The sequence below is a fragment of the Nymphaea colorata genome, chromosome 4 (genome assembly GCF_008831285.2).
Source record: "Nymphaea colorata isolate Beijing-Zhang1983 chromosome 4, ASM883128v2, whole genome shotgun sequence".
Classification (NCBI taxonomy): domain Eukaryota; kingdom Viridiplantae; phylum Streptophyta; class Magnoliopsida; order Nymphaeales; family Nymphaeaceae; genus Nymphaea; species Nymphaea colorata.
The window spans coordinates 15,614,564-15,635,998 of NC_045141.1; the positions used below are offsets into that span (position 1 = coordinate 15,614,564).

The 21,435-nt window shown below is 39.5% G+C and overlaps 3 protein-coding genes across 4 annotated transcripts; 1 reads left to right on the plus strand and 2 right to left on the minus strand.

The window, feature by feature from the left end:
• Nucleotides 1–2,777: 2,777 nt before the first annotated feature.
• On the plus strand, nt 2,778–10,317 carry LOC116253375 (protein TRAUCO). 2 transcript variants are annotated; one of them, XM_031628166.2, is made up of 3 exons: nt 2,778–4,010; nt 9,526–9,824; nt 9,940–10,317. In XM_031628166.2, exons 1-2 carry the CDS (start codon nt 2,897–2,899, stop codon nt 9,810–9,812), a joined length of 1,401 nt encoding a protein of 466 aa, XP_031484026.1. In that variant the 5' UTR covers nt 2,778–2,896; the 3' UTR covers nt 9,813–9,824; nt 9,940–10,317. The 2 variants fall into 2 exon arrangements, with proteins under 2 accessions (XP_031484026.1, XP_031484025.1); XM_031628165.2 differs by having other exon boundaries at nt 9,526–10,317.
• Nucleotides 10,318–10,771: 454 nt separating this feature from the next.
• Nucleotides 10,772–11,985, minus strand: LOC116253628 (pathogenesis-related thaumatin-like protein 3.5). Its single transcript, XM_031628555.2, has 2 exons — nt 11,860–11,985; nt 10,772–11,716 (listed from the first exon to the last, which is right to left on the minus strand). The coding sequence occupies exons 1-2, from the start codon at nt 11,906–11,908 to the stop codon at nt 11,052–11,054; spliced, it is 714 nt and encodes a 237-aa protein (XP_031484415.1). The 5' UTR covers nt 11,909–11,985; the 3' UTR covers nt 10,772–11,051.
• Nucleotides 11,986–17,119: 5,134 nt separating this feature from the next.
• On the minus strand, nt 17,120–21,103 carry LOC116253627 (probable 1-acyl-sn-glycerol-3-phosphate acyltransferase 5). The gene is made up of 4 exons (XM_031628554.2): nt 20,949–21,103; nt 18,820–19,820; nt 18,103–18,233; nt 17,120–17,628 (listed from the first exon to the last, which is right to left on the minus strand). The coding sequence occupies exons 2-4, from the start codon at nt 19,554–19,556 to the stop codon at nt 17,201–17,203; spliced, it is 1,296 nt and encodes a 431-aa protein (XP_031484414.1). The 5' UTR covers nt 19,557–19,820; nt 20,949–21,103; the 3' UTR covers nt 17,120–17,200.
• Nucleotides 21,104–21,435: the final 332 nt, after the last annotated feature.

Below are 21,435 nucleotides of genomic sequence, written 5' to 3' on the forward strand. Positions count from 1 at the left end.
AAGAGGCACCAACATACAAATGAAGAAAAATTTCCCGATGAAAATATGAAAATTTTTATGGGTTTGTGTGGGCAATTGCCCACATAGTGGCCACACCTGTGTTTGTGTTCCAGGGTAAGCGAAAGCAGCTATAAACCCTGAGAGGTATCTTGTCTAGGAGTTTTAGACTGCTGGACATGAGGGTGCAGTTTCTGCAAGTCATAACAAAAACACACACACACACACATCATCTAATTCCACCCAGTTGAGCAAACACAAGTTGGCAACTCCACCATCTTATTACAAGGAAGCTTCAAAAGATTCCATAATGGCCGCCATTACATATGCCACGAACAGCAAAAATATTCTATATGCTCCATAACAGAGAACAAGTGGATGGTGGAGGAAACCAAGTGCCCTTGAAATCCATGCAATTCGAGTGTAATGGTGTCACTGGTGATATGGGCCTTCAAGCTAAAGGTGTTCTAAAGATCATTAGTACGTGAGGTGAGCATCCTGTGCCTCAATGCATTATGAGAATAAGTGGGCTTCAGTCTATGTCCTAAAAGAATAGACAATCAAACTTTCTTAGAGTGGGGGATGCTAGTTGTAGGCTAGTGTGGGCGGTTGCCTGCACGGACCCATGCACTTTCTTTTATTCACATGTTGCCTTGGTTCCTCCACATAATTTAGTGTGCCTTTCAAATCTAAACTTTTTTTATATATATATTAGTTCCCCCTTCACAAATTTCTTGCGCCCTCTTATATAATATGACACATAATCACAGAAAACGTGTTTTTTTTAGACGTGAAAAAACATAATAAATTAACTGGCCTTTTAAAACTAAAAAAAACACGTTTTTTTGAAAAAAAATTTAAAAAAAAAATGTGTTTTTAACGCATTTTTTCTTGTTTTTTTCAAATTTTTAAATGTCAAACACTTTTTTTATTTGTTGCAAATCTACTTATCTTTTGATGTTTGTGTTATTAGTTTCTCATTTATTTTATTTGTTTTATTTAGTCTTTTAAAATTTTAAAAAATTTACCTTTTTTTTTTTTTTTTTTGTTTTGTTCAAGCTCGTTGTACTATACTCGAAAAAACATCGCCGTTTAAAACTCTGAAACGTTATTTGTGACTATTAACATAAGAATAAAATCATCACAAAGGAAACAAACACAACAGCAATGAAGACCTAGTTTTTGAGATTTGGAAGAGAGAGAGAGTTTGTGTTAATAGTTGTGGTAATAGTAAAACTAAGTTTAGTAAGAGATATACTACCTGTACGTGCACACGGCTTCTCAATTTTCTTTCATTTTTACATTAACATTGTTTGATATTTACTTTTAAGTGCTCCTTGAACCAGTGCCCCTCTAGAATTTTTTTATGGCTCCGGCATGAATGTAGATAATACTGCTTAATTATTTTTGAAATCTCTCACTCTCTTTCCTTTTCCCCATACTGATGATGTTCATAGTGCTCCTCCATGATCAAGAAATATCAAAGAATAATAATAATAATAATAATAATGCAATGTGGCACAAGAAAAAGTAAATTGCAAGCCTACTCAACATGCTTGATATTTTCCAAGGGTTGGTGAAATATTTAAGAGTTGTTTCAAGGGGAATAGCATAACTGGTTGTACAAAATATATGGTTAGTTTGATTTTTATGGGTGTTACTCCATTCAGTTACAAATAGTAACCTTCTAATCTTCCAATTTTTGAAGCATTATCGAGAATCAAATGTTTTTTCACTGGAAAAAAAGAAAGTTAAGGGCGGTGGTTTAATTTATGTTGCGTGATCGTTGAGAAAAACTTCCAACAACCAAGTTGATGGATCAAGAAGTCCGGGTTTTTCACTGGTTGATGTTACGATTCCATCTCTATAAAAGAAAAAAGAAAGACTGTTTAAGTTTTTTAAATTATCGCCTAGTTTGTTTCTTGTGCTAGTTAACTTTATAGAAGATAACCTTAAAAGTGATTTCGTCCTAAGCATATATTGAGTCAATTATTTTTTGGGGTTTTGTGTGTATTTCTATCATAAAATAGTTGAACTTCTATTAAGACATATTTTGATCTACTAAATTAATAATCATGTATAAATAAGTTAGCGTATGATTTTTCATTTAAAAAGATTTTTTGTAAGAGGAAGAAGGTCAAGTTTTTGTTCAGTGGTTTGAAACATAGTTGGCAAACTCGTAACTCAGACTCGAATCAACTGATGAGTTAGTTTTAAAATATCCTGAATCAGACGAGTTAGGGGTGAGTCGGGCTGAGAGTTGACTCGGCGATTCCCAAACCAACTCAACCAGTCAGCCAACTGTGGTCTGAAATAGCTCTTCATAGGTACATCATCAAAACGCATCCAACCAGTCTGACTAAACTAGTTTCATACAAGTATTTTAATAATTAATCACCTTGAAATAGTTAGATTTTGTTTGATCCGATTTAGAAAAATAAGATCCAGAAAATGAACCTGCATGAGTACCCTGCGCATCTCAATGTTTGAAGTTCTTTTAATCATTATATTTTTAATTTAACAAGAATTAAAGCTTAAAAAGCTAAGTTTGTGTTTCAATGTCACTGTTTAAAAGCTAGTTTTGTGAATACCTGTTCCGGTGACCCATCAATTCAGTCACCTAAAGCATGAAGTTGTGAGTTATAATAAATTCAGTCACCTAAAGCATGAAGTTGTGAGTTCTAGATTTTCTAAAATCAGGAATATCCTGAAAAGTTGACATTCAAAGGGAACGGGTTTAACCAAAAAGGCGCGCCATGTCCGTCCATCGTTCTTCGTTTAAAATTACGAGGAATGCGAAATTGTGGGAAGTCTCTTCCTGTCTCTCCTTCCTTCTCTCTCGGTGCGACCGTCAGAGCCAAGCGACGTAAATCGCCGGATCAAGCGTCTTGTGTTCCACATGGCCGAGATTGACGACAATGGCGGCAAGACTGATCAACCCAACCGCGAGAATCATGAAGCAAACGAGACTGGACAAGGGGGTGAAAACCCTGCAGAAACCCTCGAGCCACCGAACCCCACTGATGATTCCCACCATCCTAATCCCAACGAGGAATTCGTCCCACAAGACCCCCCAGCGCCTCCGGAGATCAAGACCCAGAGGCCTTCCTACTCTGAAGATGACGAAGAAGAGGAGGAATCCGTAAATGATGACGATGGAGAAGACAAGGAAGAGGATATCGCGACGAATTCCCCTGCAATAGAGAGCGAGGAGAAAAACCCACCTCAGATTTCGCAGAATAATGACGAAGAAGCCATGGTGGTGACTCAGGAGCCGGTGGAACAAGAGACCCCCAAGCCGGAGGAGGAAGAAGACGAGGAGGAGGAAGAGGGAGGAAACAAGGAAAAGAAAAACGCCCAGAAGAGGAAATCCTTGTCCTCCTTCGGCACCAGCGGCACCGAATCTTCGGCACCCAAGAAGACTAAGAAGAAATACAACAATGTGTGGACGAAATCGGGGTCGAGGAGGTGGTGCAGGAGGCACAAGTCCAACGGGAACCCGTCGGAGGAGATGGTGTCGATCGCGCCGGTCCAGCGTTTTCCGGACGACGCCCGCAACATGAAGATCTGCCTCTCGAAGGTCGACAAGGCGGAAAAGGTCGAGCTGAGTGAGGATAGATTGAGTGCAGGGAGTTGCAAGGGTTACAGGATGGTGAGGGCAACGAGGGGAGTGGTGGAGGGAGCTTGGTACTTCGAAATCAAAGTGGTTAATCTGGGGCCTACTGGGCACACAAGGCTCGGGTGGGCAACCGAGAAGGGAGACCTGCAGGCCCCCGTTGGCTATGATGGTAATAGCTATGGATACAGAGACATTGATGGCACCAAGATTCACAAGGCTGTGAGGGAGAAGTATGGCGATGAGGGTTATGTGGAGGGTGATGTTATTGGTTGCTACATCAATCTGCCTGAAGGCTCACTCTACGCGCCGAAGCCGCCACTGTTCTTTTGGAATAAATGCCAGACGTACGTCCGTGCCTCGGATAAGAGTGAGGATCCGCCACAGGTTATACCTGGTAATGTTTCTTTGGGTGCGTCATCTTGGTGTTTTTCTTCTTAATTTTCTTCAGTGGTTCTTCATTGCTGCTGTGTTCGGACGTTTGCATGCTGTTATATGATTCGGTGAGTTTGGAACGTACTATTTACAGTAATTCTGCAGCATGTCTGCATGAATAAGGTGGTTTCGTGAGCCCTGCTTTATTGCCATTATGTAGAGCGGCTGACTGGGAAACTTAAATTTTGTTAGCTGAGGAATATAGTATGATCATGGATATCTCTTTGGCCCGAAGCATTACTAAGCAAATTTTTTATTTATGTATCGGCGAGCGACCTTCATACCATGCTGGAGAAAAGAATTACCAACATAATTTATATGCTTGCAATATGTTGGGTTCCTTGAACTTTTATCATGTCTATGTGATAGTTTATAATAGCTGGTAATGATGGCCCTTGCACAATATTTGTCTTGTATTCACGAGTTATGTTATTCAATTACAAAAAATCCTTATCAGTATTCATGGCTTTTGTATGGTATCAGTGCTGCTAAATGCTTTCTCTTTCTCATCCTATAAATAATTGTACATGATCAGCATATAAGTTTACTGTCTATAAATTGGATGCCACCTAGCAGCAGCTTGCCAGACAGAGCAGGCATGCCGTATCTTACAACGTCAAAACTCAAAAGTACCCACATGTGCCAAAGTGACTGATGTCCAACTTCCATGTAATGCTTTCTCTGCTCATCCATGATCTCCAGATCTCCTGAGCAAGCTACCTGGAAGGATAATGCTCTTTGTCTATATGTCGTTGTTCTGTTTATTATGGTCTTCATTTTTGCAAAGCAGTTTGTGCTCCCTGATTTGGGGTTGTGAAATTATTAGAAATGGTAAGAGAGAAGGTAAGAAAAATACCACACACAAATTTTTAGAGAGGTTTGGTGATATGACCTACATCCTCTTGTGTTGGTCTGTTCTCACCTACGTTGTGAGACAGAGAGTTTCCTTTATAATAATCTTCAATTACAGCATTGAATGAGAGAAATTCAAATCTTGAGTACACATTTAGAAGGAGGCAAGACATTAAGGCCATGCACTGTTTCCTTCAGTTTAGTATTGTCACGAGCTGGTATTTGATAGGTGCCTTTCTCAGCACCATTCTCTCTTTTATCAACCGTCACAGCTATATTTGATTGGATGATGCCATGCTCTAAATCTGATCTGCCATGCTATGAATCTGATCCAGTTAATTTCTGCTCGTCAGCCTTGATATTATCTTCCACAGAAATTACTATTATATTAGATTGGTAGATAAATAACTTAGTTGATTAGTTCTAATAGTGGGATCAGTTTGGCAGATTTGAATCATTTCTGTTAATTTGCTAATGCTTTCATGGATTTTTGAAATAGTCCACATCAAGAGGAATCTATGTGAATGGAAGGATAACATACATTCTGTATTTTGGAGCATGAAGTGACCATCCTTGAAGCATATATCTGAGAAATTTGGGATTCATTATACAATAATGTTGTTGATGAGTTTAACTTGATTCTACTATAGGTGGGGTTAAGCAGCTATTACCTGTTAGAAAAACAAAAAACTGCTCTCTGAAGGGAACTGGTCATATTGCTTATTCTCACACACCAAATCTCAGTACAAGTTTTTTGTATCTTTGCTGAGAATATATGCGTGCAACTACAGCTCTTGCAATCTATATGTGCTTGAACGTCTCAAATTCAAAAGGATAGTTGGAGAATATGCTTGTCAAGATATCTTTTTTCTTTTGTCTCCAAGGCATGACCAAATAGCCTGCACTTCGTTATTTTTAGGTGACACCATCACAATCTTACACAACTGCTTCTCGTTGCTCGTAATGCTCTAAGTAGGCAACCTGTTAATAGGCGCTGTCCAGGATGATTACTCCATAATTGCCACACTCTGGAATAGTTATTCTACTCCTGGAAGATGGTTGTTGGCTAGTCAACCAATTTTGGTTGGAATAAGCGCAATTCTGTCTGAAAGGATGTAAAGTACCAATTCGAGTGCGCATCAAGTGCTCTCAATTTCTAATTTCACACAGATATGTTCCTTGAACAACGTTATTAGTTGCCAAATAGTCTTCCAGTTATCTCTAATTCTTCTTTACACTATAACACTCCATAAAAGGTTGCCTGGATGAGACTTCTATCCGATCACAAATGTTTCCATCATGAGGAGCTTATCAGCCATGACATTATGGCTCTCGAATTTGCAAAATGGAGTTGCCTGGATGACTCTTCTGCCCAATCGCAAATGCTTCCATCATGAGAGGCTTATCAGTCAATGATGTTATGGTTCTCCAATTTGCAAACCTTTAGGCCGCACTAGCCTACAAAGACCACTATAATCTCCTTTCTCCCATTTGCATGCCAGGTTCATGTTAAAATGGATTACATTATGTTGCTAATGCATAGCCACCATGTTCTCTTACAGAATACACTTGTCAAATGAGCTACTTATTATTCCTCTTCACATGGCTTGTTTCTATTCTGAATATTTTTTCTAGTTTAATTAATACAATCTCTAAATACATTTCAAAGTATTAGATGCCTGCTTTGATGAGAAAGTAGCACAAAGATAACAGAGCCAAATTGGTCTTTTGCAATTTCCTGCATTTTTTTTTCTGATTGTTCTTACAACCATCATTTGGCTTTCCTACTAAATTCTTCTTTAATTTATCATTATACATTTTTATGTTTGTGCACTCCTCAGGTGGTGTTTTTTTCTATCAAGACCTTCAATTGCAAATTATTAACATGTTTGTGCACTCTCCACTGAAACAGTTACAATTTACATTGCTGATGAGTTTGTTTGCTGGTTTTGTATGCACTGAAGACTTGCTATTACCAATGTTATAAAAGGCGTAGCGTATCGCGTATCGGTCGGGCTGACCTATACGCTGTATCGTAACGTATCGTAAACGTAGCGTAGTGTATCGTAAAATTAATTTTTTAATTTTAAAAAATATTTAAAAATCTGAAAAAATAGAGAAAAATTATTAAAAATCTGAAAAAATAAACAAAAAATCAGAAATCAAGAAAAATATATTCAAATATAAAAAAGATCATCATACATAAGGAACATTCATGTGTGTCAACAACGCATTCAAAAATTAGAAATTAGATATTCAAAATAACATAATAAGCATCCATCACAATTTTAAACTTGAAAATTTTATAGAATCTTAAGACTTAGAGTCTTAGGACTTTGAGTTTTAGGACTTATATTACATCACAATTTTATAAGTTCAAAACATATAGTTATCAACTTATCATCTTTCATGATTTAACGATAATATTTTCCAAATCGATGAATCCTTGGTTATTTTTGATGAAAATGTGCAAAATCTCTCCCTCCTACGTCTCTTGGAGTCTTTAAATACAAGAAGAGAGAGAGGGAGGAGTGTTTAAACTTTAAAAAATAAAAAAAATTGTGTTTTAACCCGTATCGTACGATACGGGGATGTATCGCCCGTATCGTACGATACGGCCCCCGTATCGCATGTATCGTGCGATACGTGTACGATACAGACTCGTATCGTCTTTAAACAGCGTATCGTACGATACGCGTCCGTATCGTACGATACGCGTCCGTATCGTACGATACGGATAACATTGGCTATTAGTAATTAAAGTATTTTCTGCCTTCATTATAGTGGTCATCTTCATTCATCCATCACCTATATTTTCTTTGACTTTTTAGTCATCTACTGTTTTTGTAAAGTTTATTATGTAAGGTTATTTTATTCCTCCATCTATTTAGACTTTTTACTCCTTTTTAACGAGCGGAAAAAGGCCAAGGTGGACAATAGCCCTTTCAAAAGGCCGAGAGGGGATGTTGACCTCATTCCTTGTTGCTTATTAAGCCTGAAGGAGAGAGAATGCAAGTGACGGGGCCATGACACTATCGTAAGAATGAGAGAACGATCTCAGGTGCAAGCCAGCCGGATAAATCTGCACATTGCTAGTCGCATGGAGTGCTGCACGGTGCCATTCACATGGTGAGAGTAAGGGTGATCGCCAGAGTCCCTACCAGTAGCTGGTCAACTGCTGCTGGAGAGAGATTCAATGGGAAATGGGTTGAGACTTGAGAGAGGCAGAACAAAGAGGAAGCATAGGATTGATCAAATAGTTCAAAGTTCAAACCCTAACCCCCTTTCTATTTTTTTTAAATTTTTAACCAAAAAATTATGACTTTAACCCTTGACTGACTGCTCCCTATGTGCTGTTGATGCAAGCTGGGTGTGCATCACGTGGGGTGCCTATCTAGGCATGTCTATGTGACATAGGTCAAATCATATTATTTTTCATTTGAGTCTTGACTCTCATTGTATGAAATAATATTTATTACCTTTGATTGTACGTTTGTATTTTAGTTGAAAAACCAAAATCGAGAATCATGACCACCAGTTTTATCTCTCTCTTGAATGTAAGTTGCATGTAAATATATGATTTTAAGGAAAGAACAAAACACTCTTCCTGTTTGAACAAGTCACTCTTCTATCTCCCACAAGCTTTCTTTAACGTGAGGAATTTATTGATGGTACTCCTAAGAATGAGTAGAAAGTGAACCGAAGGCGACTTGTACATGTGTCCCTTGAAAGAAACTAAAAGGGAAATGTCTTGGAACTTTAAATGCACATTCACTGTATTTGTATTTTGTAAGATGCCCAGATATCACACTCAGTCCGTCCTCTCTTTGAGTGCCATTTGTCTGGAGATCAGGTTTTACCGTTTTAGGCATATTCATATCTATCTTCTTAACAGCTAATATGTGTATCTATATGTGTTCTCCATTATGCTGTTGTAGTACATGAGCTTCTGTCTGTTCACACACATGTTCATTATAAACAGGGTGTTCTAGTGCTATTTGTGAGTATGCTGTATATAATATGTCACATGAGTGGTGCAAGTAGGATGCCGAGTCAGAGTCGGGTGAATTGCAAATGCAGCTGTTAAAAATTGATGGTTATTATATGCTTTACACACACACACACACACACACAAGACATACACACCTTGGGCAAACCTGCACCCTCAAGCTTTTTTAGAAAAATGAATTAGATGCGCCTTTACTCACGTGACAGTATTTAGGCCTGTTTTACTCTGAATCAAATGGAAGTGCTGCATGTGGTATCCCGAGGCAAATGTTTTCTTTACTCATCTAGGTCGATGTTGACCTGTCTGCAAGGTTGGACATTGATTTGTTAAGGATTACCAAGCCTTTGACCATATAAAACTTAACCTGGGGCTTGGCCAGGTGTATCCAAGCCTTTTTAAGCCTTAGGTATGTTCTCGTTTTCATGGTAAGTAATAGTTTCCTACCCTCTTTGTTCTGTAACAACCTCTTGGACCCTTGGTGTTGATAGAGTAAGATGGAAGGAAGCATTTCTGTTCATCCTTCGTAACAAACACCAATTCCTTTTAGATGTAAGTTGGCAATTCTAATTTGTCTAAATGAATGGTTTCGATTTTCATCTTTAATGCTGGTGTGCAGGTAGCCAGATATCTTTCTTCCGCAATGGAGTATGTCAAGGTGTTGCATTCACTGATTTGAATGGTGGAAGGTATTACCCTGCAGCATCAATGTACACTCTTCCAAACCAACCAAACTGTGTAGTACGCTTCAATTTTGGTCCAGATTTTGATTGTTTCCCTCAAGACTTCGGTGGGTGTCCAGTGCCATCGCCCATGATTGATGCTCCATACCATGGGTTTGATGGTGAAGCAACGGAAAATGGAGAAAACGCTGCTGAAAATGGTCAGTCTGAGAACAAAACCTGAAACGTAACCAAGGTGCCCTAGATGCAAAAGCTTAATTGACAATCAAAGTACATGCTTTGAAGCATTTTTTGTTAGTGAACGGCCTAATTTATGCGGGAACTTGTGTTGCTTTGTGAATGGGTCACAGGCACATCCACCTTTATTCAAGGCAACCTTTTGTGAACTGAGTATGTGACAGAGATGATTGGTCCGAACAGAACTGGAAAATAAGATCAAAGATGGATGATGCAGCAGCAGGACGATATGCCAGGCTTGTATCTTGGCTGGACATTGAGTACTAGGACCGAAGCTTTGGTGTGGTAGCTGAAGAAAGATTCCCTTTCTTCTGTGGGCTTTATGTATACTTAGATGTGCTAAGATGGTCAAGTAAGGCATAGCTTTGAATCTGCCAAAAAGTCCCTATGTTGATCAATCTGCTTTGAATTGGAGCCCGCAAGTCATGGCAAGCTTACTTTTGAACGATCATGGAAAACTTGTTACTTAATGTAGATCAGTGTTTGTTCTATCTCTCTCTCTCTCTCTCGTTCTCTTTTTTCCTGTGACAGCACTCCTACCGTATAATTAGAATCGTGTTTGCTTTTTATGCTTGTTTGGATGGCCTCTCCGTAAATTTGGTTCTTGTGGAAGATTCCTGCTGTTGATGTGTAATTTAAGTAGTTGCCTAAATTCGCCTTATCTCATGGTGGTTGGAAAAAAGTCTATGGCTGGCCCTGAACAACTTAGTTGTAGTCTGTTTACCCTTTTTTATCTCATGAATATGCTTGTAATTAACTTGATACGTTCTTGTGAGATGTCCTGAGATCTACGAAAGTTCTAGATCTCCTTGCACACAAGGCCGTCCAATCACTTGACTCTGGCTCAAGCGGTTGCGGTTCCGGTTCCGCAACTTGGCCTAATCTGCTACTTTAGTTAGTTCTTCCATTAAGCTAAATGCAACTGAAATTACTGAAGCAAATACATTCTACAACTACATATTTCTTTTATGTCTCAGTTACAGTAGATAAGCAAGAAAACTCAAACCGCATGGTACCTACTCTCCAACTAATCCACGCCAGAAAGCTTTCACTACACGAAAGCGAATCAAAAGAACAATAATCAAACATGACAGAGAGAGAGATAGCTCAAGACCAACAAGCTTTCACCAACTAATCTCTACGAATAGAAACAATCACAAATAATTCGAACAATGATGATCAATATTCAGCACTATCGAAACAAAATCGGCCGGAGCTAAACACCTTAGGGGCAAAATGTGATCATGTAGTCCGATCCGCTGCATGTGCATGTACTTGATGCATCATCATAGGCATAACTGTAAGCCTTAGGGCATGCAGTCTTGAACATGACGGAGTACTGCGTCGGCGAACATGTCGTCGGAGATGCATGATCTCCAGTGCAACAATACTCCGGCAAGTTGAATGCGGCACACGCACTCTTACATGCCACGACCTGTCCTGCCTCCCTGACCTGCAGGTCTGCCGGACAAGTATCCCGCAGGTCCGCCACGCACCCAGCATACTGGCAGTCACCAGTGCCGCCAACAGCTCGGATGCCGACACCGACGTTGTACCCATCCACCAGACTCACATCATAAAAGTCCTTGGCGCCACCAATTGTGAATTCAGCCAACGTCACCGGCGGAGCACCTCCATTATTATCACAAGCTAGGCGACCACAGTCTCCGGTGGTGCAATTCCCGTTTCCAGAAGCATCAAAGCTGCAGCCGGTCCGAGCCCAGAACCGGCCAGACCAGCCAGAGGGTGCACTGAGCGCAATGGACTGGCCGCTTGCCAGCATGAATCCACCATTGCCAAGAGGCGTGCCATTCCCCGTTAAACTTCCTGGCCAGATGGTGTACGTGCATCTGTTTAACATTGTAAACACTGTTGCAGATACCATATTTCCTGCAAAAAAAAAAAATGTCGCACAGAGGAAAGGATGAACCGAGCATATTTAAGCAGCGATACTACGAGAAAATTCATCAACCTATTGAATAATTGATACGAGAAAATTCATCAACCTATTGAATAAGTGATACCAATGATACCTGAGGAGATTGAGAGCAGAAACACCAAGAGGATTGTGAGACACGCCATTGAATCTCTCTCTCTCTCCCTTGCAGAAAGGAAAGAGAGATGAAGGTTGAGTGGTGAATTTATGGAGGAACAGTTTAGTCAGAAACTTATTTAGTTTATTTTGGGAAGTTTTATCATGTTCCCTTTGTTCTTATATGTTTTGAAGTATTATTTTTCATTGCATAATTTATTCAGAAACATGTCTTGCATTTCTTTGTTTTTTAACCTTTATTTTATTTATTTTCTTGGCGCGGCAGCTTGCGAGGGTGGTTGGTTGGACGTGGTCGGTTCGTGCAGTACCATGACGGCTTCAGTTTGGATCTGGGCCGTCAACCAGTCAGGAACCGACGGCCAGGATCGAAGCAAAACTGCCGGAGGTTGCTGCGATGTCGCCGCTAGGAAAAAGTGGGCCCACTAACGCCTGAAGGTGTTTGGTGGCATTGGCCTGACCAGCAACGTCGTCATGCTTTCCGTTTGGATTGGGTTGGATTTGCACTGGATCTGAATCCTGGATCTCATATTATTATTTATACATGCGTTTGCTTGCGAGCAAGAGGATTAATCCCACCACCCGAGTGAGCTCTTACCTTAAAGTCCATAGCTGTGTCGGTACCAACTTGTAAGATCTCCGCATAACTTGCATGTATGACTCACCCCTCCCTTTTATGGTATGGAAACATACCCTTGAGTGGGTCCACCTATTTGAGCTATGCCCATGAGGGCACTGCCGCACTCTTCATGTTGAAAGAGTACTTGAACCCTATAAGATCCATACAATTTGATCCATGCTCTTTTATAATTATAGATTTTCTTTTTGGCGTGCATATCGTGACTCATTAGTTCGATTCTCATAAGCATTATTCTTCCGGAGCTACGACATAACACCCCACATAGTTCTGAACTTTGGAGGCAAGAGGAAGAGGGATTGAGCATAGACCTCCTTTGTTATAAGTCAGCTAAACCCTAGTTCGCGAGTTGGGGAGCAACAATTCATGGTGACTATGGAGAAATACTTTGTGAAATCGTTACATTAATTGCATTTATATATGAAAACCCTACTTCACCCTAAATTAGAGACTGTAAATTGACAAATCTCGTGCTTAAGCCCCTTTCAATCTAGAGCATATATTCAGCTGTGACCTTGCACTAGTCCAGTAGCGAAGCTACCTTGCGGCTGGCGTGGGCAACTGCCCACCCCAGCCTGAGTACACCCTTACAAAAGTTTTACTATGATAATGCTGGACTCAGGCGTAGCCATATGCGGTACCCACACCTGACTTAGGCCACTGCTCTGTAGCCCAACATGCACCCAACCATTGCAATAATAAAATAGTTCAGTGCTCATTAGCTAAAAATTTCTGTCTCCACCACTGTACTAGTCGTGTAGTCGGTAAAGTTTGTGAAAAAGTTTGAAACTCTAGGTGGTACGTTCTTTTTTGTGATAGTCGGTAAGTAAAACTGCTTAGTTCAAGGAGTTGGTCACTAACTTTGCCAGAGTTAAACTTCACCTTTTGACTATAGTTTCATGGACCATTGGGGTAAAGAAGTCCATGGATTTGGATTTAAGATTTGATATCGATATCTTAAACATTATACTAACTGGGGTTTTGATTGGAGCTGGTTTGTTGTATCCACTATAGTTGGGATTAAAAGAGACTTGTATGAATCTGGATCAAGAGATTACACAAGAATTGGGTTCGTGGAAAGCAAGTTGAATCTTGTTTGAATTTTACCATTTAATCCAAACCTGATATTGTTTCATGAGTAATATTTGTTGTTTTTCCAATGGAAGATGGTTGTTTTGAGGCGCAGGTCAAACCAGCATGGTTAGGTCTCCCACCCCAAGAGTGATATCCTTCTTAATAAAGAAAAGAAGGATATTGAACTCTTGATCTTCTTTTAACTTGAAAGTTTTGAAGCTGGTAGATGGAGCTAGATCTTGAAAACAGGGAACTGTAGTAAAATGAAAATTAACTCCTTATTTTACCAAACCTTGAAGGAATGGAGCACACGCATAACTGAAATTGTGAAATTTGGAAGAAGTTCAATATGAATCTTAAAGTTCTGCTAGATGGATCACACTTGATTAGCAGTTGATTATAGGGATGTTAACATATTTAATTTAGATAGGATATCCGACTGAATCGTTTCGGAAAAGTGGGATATGAAAAAAAAATAATATCCAATTAAAAAATTGAATTGAGTTTAGATTTAAGGAATGACATCCGATTGGATTCAGATATACTTAAGTATTCAGTTGAATTCAGATTTGGGTCTGACTTATTAAACAAATATCTTAATATCCAATACCCTCATATTTTGAAAATTGGCCAGAGTCAGTTCAAAGTTCGGATTCATATATGAATGCAACTATCAGATTTGGATTATGAATTCAGATCTCAAATTTATATTTGGATACGACATTTATTTGTTCGTATTTGAATTCAAATTCAAATATAAACTTGTGAATATCTGAAAAAGGAGATATGGTTAAAAATATATATGATTGGAATGCGATCAATTGACATCCTCAATTAATCAAGCCAATTATATATTTCAAAATCTGTTTTCATGTTCATTAGTTATAGAACATATACTTATTGTCAGAAAAGAGTAAATGAGCAAACAGCAGCAAGTTATTTTTCTGGAAATTGAACTTTATTTATCTCATGGTACTTTATTTTATTTTTATTTTTTTTATCCACCAGAAAACTATGATATCATTTTAACTCAAACATGTATACGTGATTGAAGTTTCTCAGCTTTTACATAAAAGCAAACGCTTTTTCCTTTTTCCTTTGTGTGTGTGTGTGTGGCAGGGGGAAGTTTTCCATGAATGCGTCTACGTTTCTCCCTTCATTAGGAAATAGGGCGTCAGCCCATGCTCTTCACAAAGACACAAAAGACAAAGGGTTGGTTGTACAGTGGTTAAACCATAAAGACGGTGACAAGATTTATGTTGAATTGGAAATCCGTTGTTAAATCATGCGATTTTAGTGATCTTGTGACCCTAAAGTTTTGGTGCAATGAGTTATACTACGGCAGACAAATATGAAAAGAACCAACTCCAAGGGCATAGCGTAGCTGTTCAGAGTTCGATTCTCATGGGTCGTACTCTTCTTCTTTTAGACTACAAACAGTGGATGTACTTCACTATAATTGACGGGTGCAGGGGCGAAGGGGGGGGGGGGGGGGGGCGTGGCCATGGCCCCACCCAAGCTAATTGAGAAAAAAAAAAATACATTAAGAAAATTGAAAATTTTTAGTTGCGTAGTGTATTTTTTGGATTCGGTTTTAGTCATGCCCTAGCCAAATAAGTTCATTGGATCGTTTGACCCACCCCTGAAAAAAATCCTTGCTCTTCCCCCGACGGGTGTCTCGCTTTCTACCCAAAGTCATGAAATAGCCTTGGACCCCGGGGTGAGGGGCGAAATGGTGGTTTCAATCTCTCATTAAATTGCCAAACATTAAAGAACCAATGAAAAACATGAGATTATGAGCAGTTAGGCAATGAATCACCCAAAAAAAACCACTTTCTTTACCAATTGCTATCTCTTCAAACTGTACCCACTTAGAAGGTGATGTCAGAAGGAGCTAAGCTCCTCCTCCTTCCCTTTGTCCCCAGGGTCTAAGGTTGCAATGGATTGACACTTATGCCAATCTAACCAGCAAGCTTGACCAGGCGCTAAGCCCAAGGTGGTGAACCAAGCTAGAGAGCAATCAACTGAATTATCTCAACACCGTTAAATGTAGAGTATGTTTATGTTATGCACTTGAAAAGGCATATGAACACATTTGTAGGGTTTAAACTGAAGTATCTCCCAACAGCCACCATTCCAAAGGAACAAACAGTTGCTGTTCAAGTCCTATTGAGGGAATTTAGTGTGAGGAACAGAACAACACATTCACAAAACACAGCATTCTGAATTCAATGCAGGAAATGCATTTTTTTCATGTGTTCTGAATGGGTCGCAACGCGCGACAAACGCCCCCTTCAAAGTCGTTCATGAGAAGTTGCATGTCTTACAATACACAAACACATTATTTCAAGAATACATCTTAATCTTTTGGATAGATTCATAAAACACTAATATAATATTTCTGTTGCTAAACAACCTTTAAAAGCTGTTTCACAACAATAACACATTGTTACTGTCCCATAAATGTGTCCTAAAAAATGAATCAGATTCATGAAACACTTTAACAAATGTTGAGTGTTTTATGAATCCGCCCTTCTTTTTTGGATGCATTTATAAGATAATACCACTGTGTTACTGTTATTAAACAACTCCTAAGGTTCCACTATGGTAATTAATGAGACTATTAGAATTTGGGCCGAGATCAAATATAGCATGTAAGTATTGTTAGTGAAACTTTAATTTTATTCAACTGAGTATTCAACTGAGTGCAAAGTCTGAAAACTCGACATCCATGCATGTCTTAGGAACACGATCCAAATCTCCGCATGACTGAATCCACTCAAAAAGGTTTAGTTAGATGTATTTATTCCATGCACGGAAGCAAACAAGCGCGCTTTGTATTATCCTAAGCCCAAGCCAGACCTGGTTTCCGAAACACATTACGGATTTCTGCTTCATTTGAACTGGACAGATCATAAACAAATCCAGATTGAAATAATCCCATTCAGAACTGCGTCACATGTCCCATCATTTGCATCCCCACCACATGCAACATTGCAAATGCTAAAATGAACCGACCTTGTGGGTAAGATCACAGCCTCACAGGTCGGATCGACGGGGTTGGGTTTTAACAGTTTGATTTGTCCATTTTACTTGTTTTGACTAAACCTAGTCATCGGACCCAAATACCAGACGGTACCCGACCCGATTGAGCCCAGCCCCAAAAAAACCGACCCAATGAGGCCTGATTCAAACCCGATTAATTTTAAAAAAATATTTTTTTATTTTAACCAAGCCGGGCCGATCCTGAGCACGGGCCAGACCCGAGCTCGGGCTTCGAGCATCGGACTGGCCCGATGCCCAAGCCTAGTTTTGATGAGCGGTTCTTGTCGGTTACTAATAAATTCCGAACCCAAACAGACATGGATGAAGACTGAGAAGAAACCATGGCTGGGAACTGGACCAAGTGGGGACCGACTTGAATCAGTTTGAGTGTAACAATCAGTTTGAGAGAGAGAGAGAGACTGCACATTCAACAATTACTAGGCATGACAGAAGGTTTTTTTTTTTTTTTGAGATAAGAAGCGAGAGAGAAAGTAAGGCCAGGAAAAGCATGGCCCAACAACATTTCATATACAGTTCTACAAAGACTAGATGGCGGCATTAGAAACAATTACAACGAGAGAATGGGCTTCATGCTACGAAATAAGGGTGGTGGTCGCATGTTGAAATATGTTGCAGAAGAAAGGTAAACACAGCTTAAGGTAACATGTAACTTAAACCAGGGGGACGAGTAGGTCAAAAATGCACATATACCAGATAGTGTAACCACAAAAACAAAATTTGTGACACACCTAAGCATCGAGAGATTGTCTTCCGTGGTCTCAAGTGCAAAATGACCCTTACCATGAAAATCTGAAAGAAGCTTGTCCTTCTGCTGGAACGTGTTAATCAGCCAAGTAGCAGCTTCAGACTCCAACAGCGGGATTTCATGCGGTGGAATGCGGCGAACATGAATATGAACTTCAGAAGGATCAATACCGAAGACATTGTCCATGAAAGTTGGGCACCTAGGCTTGTAACCAATAGTTACATCATAAACTGCAGGCATTCAGTTCCAAAAGGTCAGAGACTCAGAAGCAAACCTACAAGATCAGAATAGTCAATTACAATGCTCATGTTATGTCGAATGGAAGTGGTTGAATGGTTTATATCATTATTTCTTAAGTTGAGAACTAGATGCCATGATCTGCCAACGTCAATGATGAACAACAAACTCTTGCAATGGATCAATATGACCACCCAAAACATACTTCAATCAAGACCACTGCCAGATAACATGTTAGATGCTTGTTTTTGATAGATACTTGATTTTCTTTCTATCAGTGCAGGAAGATTGCTCAATTGAATGAATCACAAGACATTTTAACAGATAAAACAACAGAATATCAAGTGCACGATCATAGCTATTTTTATCAGATAACTCCTCATCCAAGATGCATACCGGTTCAACTCAAAATGCAAATGATCATATGAATCGACATCAAGAATGAAACTGAGACTCAAAGAAAGAACCTGCGTCCAAGGAGTTCCTAAGCACCTCCAAGCAGACAGCGAACCCCTTTGTTTTTGGAAGAAGTACATGCTTCAGTATGGGCAAGCCATTCTCCTTTGCAAACCTTTGGCTCCTCAAGCACTTTTGCTCACTACCAATTAAATTGAGAGGAAAACATCAAGATAGGTGATAGAGAAGCTGACACTATAAATACCTATTTTGAATATTTTGACTACAATTAGACGTATTCTGTGGAATAAGACATGGAACGTTTCACTAATCAATATCGAGGAAAGAGAAGCTAAAAAAATAAATATGATGATTAAAAGAAAGAGGACAAAAATTTGACACAAATTTTCAGACCCACAAATATGAGGACTGCAAAAAGGTCTCAAGACAGGACTAATTAAACAACAGAAGTTCAAATCTGCATTTCAAAATCAGATTGAAATGGAGAGACCAAGAACTTCATAATAGTCATATATAGTTAGATCCACTACAGATGAATATCTGAGCATGGTCAATGATAACATGATCATTCCATCAAAATTATGACAGAAGCAACTTACTGGAAATATAGATACATAAAATTGCCAAATGAAAAAGTAAAAGGCTTTAGAAGTGGACAGGTAAGCAAACCTACAACATCTGCTCCTTCTATCATTCAGCAGGTCAAACAAAATGCAGTAACCAACACAGAAAAATCAGAAAAGGGTGATCGTTGATGAAGTAATTACGTGTAATCAGTTCCTTCAGGGAAAACAACAAGCCAAAGAGGATCTTGCGGATCAACGAAAGCTGAAAGCATCTGTCGTATCAGCTGCTCATCATTTTCCCATTTCCTTTCAACTGGGATAAAGTCAAGAATGTGGAAACCCCAGCCAAATATTGGTAATTTCATTAGACTACTCTTCAGTATATACTTTATGTATCCCAAACGGCTTTTCCTTATTGCAAAATCCCACAGGTACATCCAATCAACCTCAGTTTTATGGTTACAAAGCAACATGACCCGTTCCCCTGGAGGAACCATGTCTCCTGACCAAACAACTTTTGTCTTGTTTATTTTTTCAAATAGAAAGGGCCATAGAGCTAACCACTTCCCAAAAAAGTAGGATGTCAACTTCCTGCTATAGTGCACACTGAACAGCCTCAATACCACAGCAGTAAACATGCCCACGTAAATCAACATCATGAAAGCCGTCAAAAGTAGAACCACTAGGCACACAATGCCCCTCAAAATCCTAAAAACAGATAGTGGTCTCTTCTTGGGACAATGTCCAAGCATTGGGTCGCACTGCCTCTTCTTCAACATGACAGAAGTCCTATCTTCACTTCCATTTAAATTATTTGTCTCACTGAAGCAATTTCCACAACCGCTTACATCATTCACAGCGAGAGAAGCAAGTTGGGGATGGCTGCTTATTTCACCTGCATTCCCATTGGGAAGATCTTCTGATAGATTCCCAGCCATTGATATATCTCGGTACCTCAAGAGTAGAGCTAATTAGCTAAACAAAGAGAAGTACTTGAATGCAGTTGTTGCTGATCATATTGAAACATCTAGTTGGCAATGCATAGCTGTTAGATTCTAAATGAGATTCTGCTGCTTTACCAATCAGACAATCAAGATCACACACTAAATTAGCAGACCAACAATTCCTTTGTCATATCCATGCAGGTCGCCTCAGGCATTGTGAATGAAACTTGCAGAAGATGGTCATATAAGACGAAATATCTGCCAAAAAACAAATCAACAATTTAGATGAGAAATATGGGTACCTGGAATAACGCATCTTTCAAAATTCCCCCATAATATAAAACATAGCAGAATGTAGATATGTGATGCATGTAGTGTAAGATCGATTAAATTCATATCTTCAGTTTCAGTATCAAAGATCCAAATTTTTCTCAACAGGGGCATTTACTGAACTAAAAGCTAATTAGGCCAGAACTACGTTAGATTTGCAAGAAAAGCTACTTAAAATTTAGCAGGATTAGAAATTTCTATTCTACATGTTAATGGAGAGAAAAAGAGGGTGAGAGATTTTTTAGCTTCGTCATGTACTCTTGTTTTCTCTGTTGCACATAGATGTGGGACCACATCTACATAAAAAAATTTTACAAACTTCTGTTGATGAGGTTGTATTTCAGCATCAGAACTGCAAGTTCTGGAGATGGCATTTGTATATAACAGGCACTGTAACAAAATGAAAATAATGATGGTGCTAGCAAAAATGGGGCAGTCTGGTCAGACAGAAGTTTGAAAGGGTTGCAATAGAGATTAAAGCCTGTGAGAAATCACAAACAGGCACAACTTCTTTTGATATTGATGAACCTGAAGCAAGGATAGGCAACAGAGATCACAGCAAATGCTTTTATCATGAGGCCAGGATGAGCGGTGCGTAAAACTAAATCCTGCAAAATCCCAAATGTGTCTCCATGTGAGTGCATGTATATGTCTGTGAGAGTGTGTGTGTGCGTGTGTGTGTGTGTGTGAGAGGGAGAGAGAGGTATGTGTGCATCGAAGTCGCAGGAGAGAGGAAAAGACAGGTCCAAACAAGGCAGCGTCTCCTGACTCAAAGAGAAATAGCAAGAATTTCCTCTATCGTCAGTTTATAATGGTAACTCATACGCAGTATCTCTAGTCCGAGAACAACGGCAATCATCGAAGCGACAGTTTTCTGTATGTAAGCGAGTAGGTTTTCCCCTTCTCCGACAGCCAGAGGCCCAGAAGGCCCGAAGCGTGGGTGCAGAGAAAAGGAAAAAAAGGCGGTGACGAAGAAAAAACACATTTTCTCTTTACAGCAAGAGGAGGAAGACATGAAAGTCGAGAACCTCAAACGGGAACCGGGAACCAACTCACCGGAGCACCCGACGGCAACAGAAACTAATTCACCGGAATTCCTCTTTCGAGGCTTCCATCTCTCGCCATCACCCCATCTCGCTCGCAACACATATAAAGATGGAAACTAGCGAGGTTCCTCGGATCTAGAGGCAGCATCTCGTGCGGCCTTGGATCCGAATTTATACGCTAGATCTGATCCTTTATGCGGCGCATTGAAAAAGCAAGTCCACGACGAGTGATCCTATTCGAACTGGTCCGGCCTCAGCCGTCTAAGATCAGCTCCAGCGCGAGCTCACCTTTCAATTGAGGCTTGAGCCAAGCATAAGCGTGATAAAGCTTGAATATATTAATTCAAAAACTTGCTAATACACATGTTCATAATGTAAGTATTCGAGAAAATGAAATTTGCTGGCTGTCGAATGAATTAAATTTGTCGTTGAAAATCCTAAAAGCCGTCATTAATGCACCTATTGCAATGGTTTTTAGCGATGTATTTTTCAAAAAA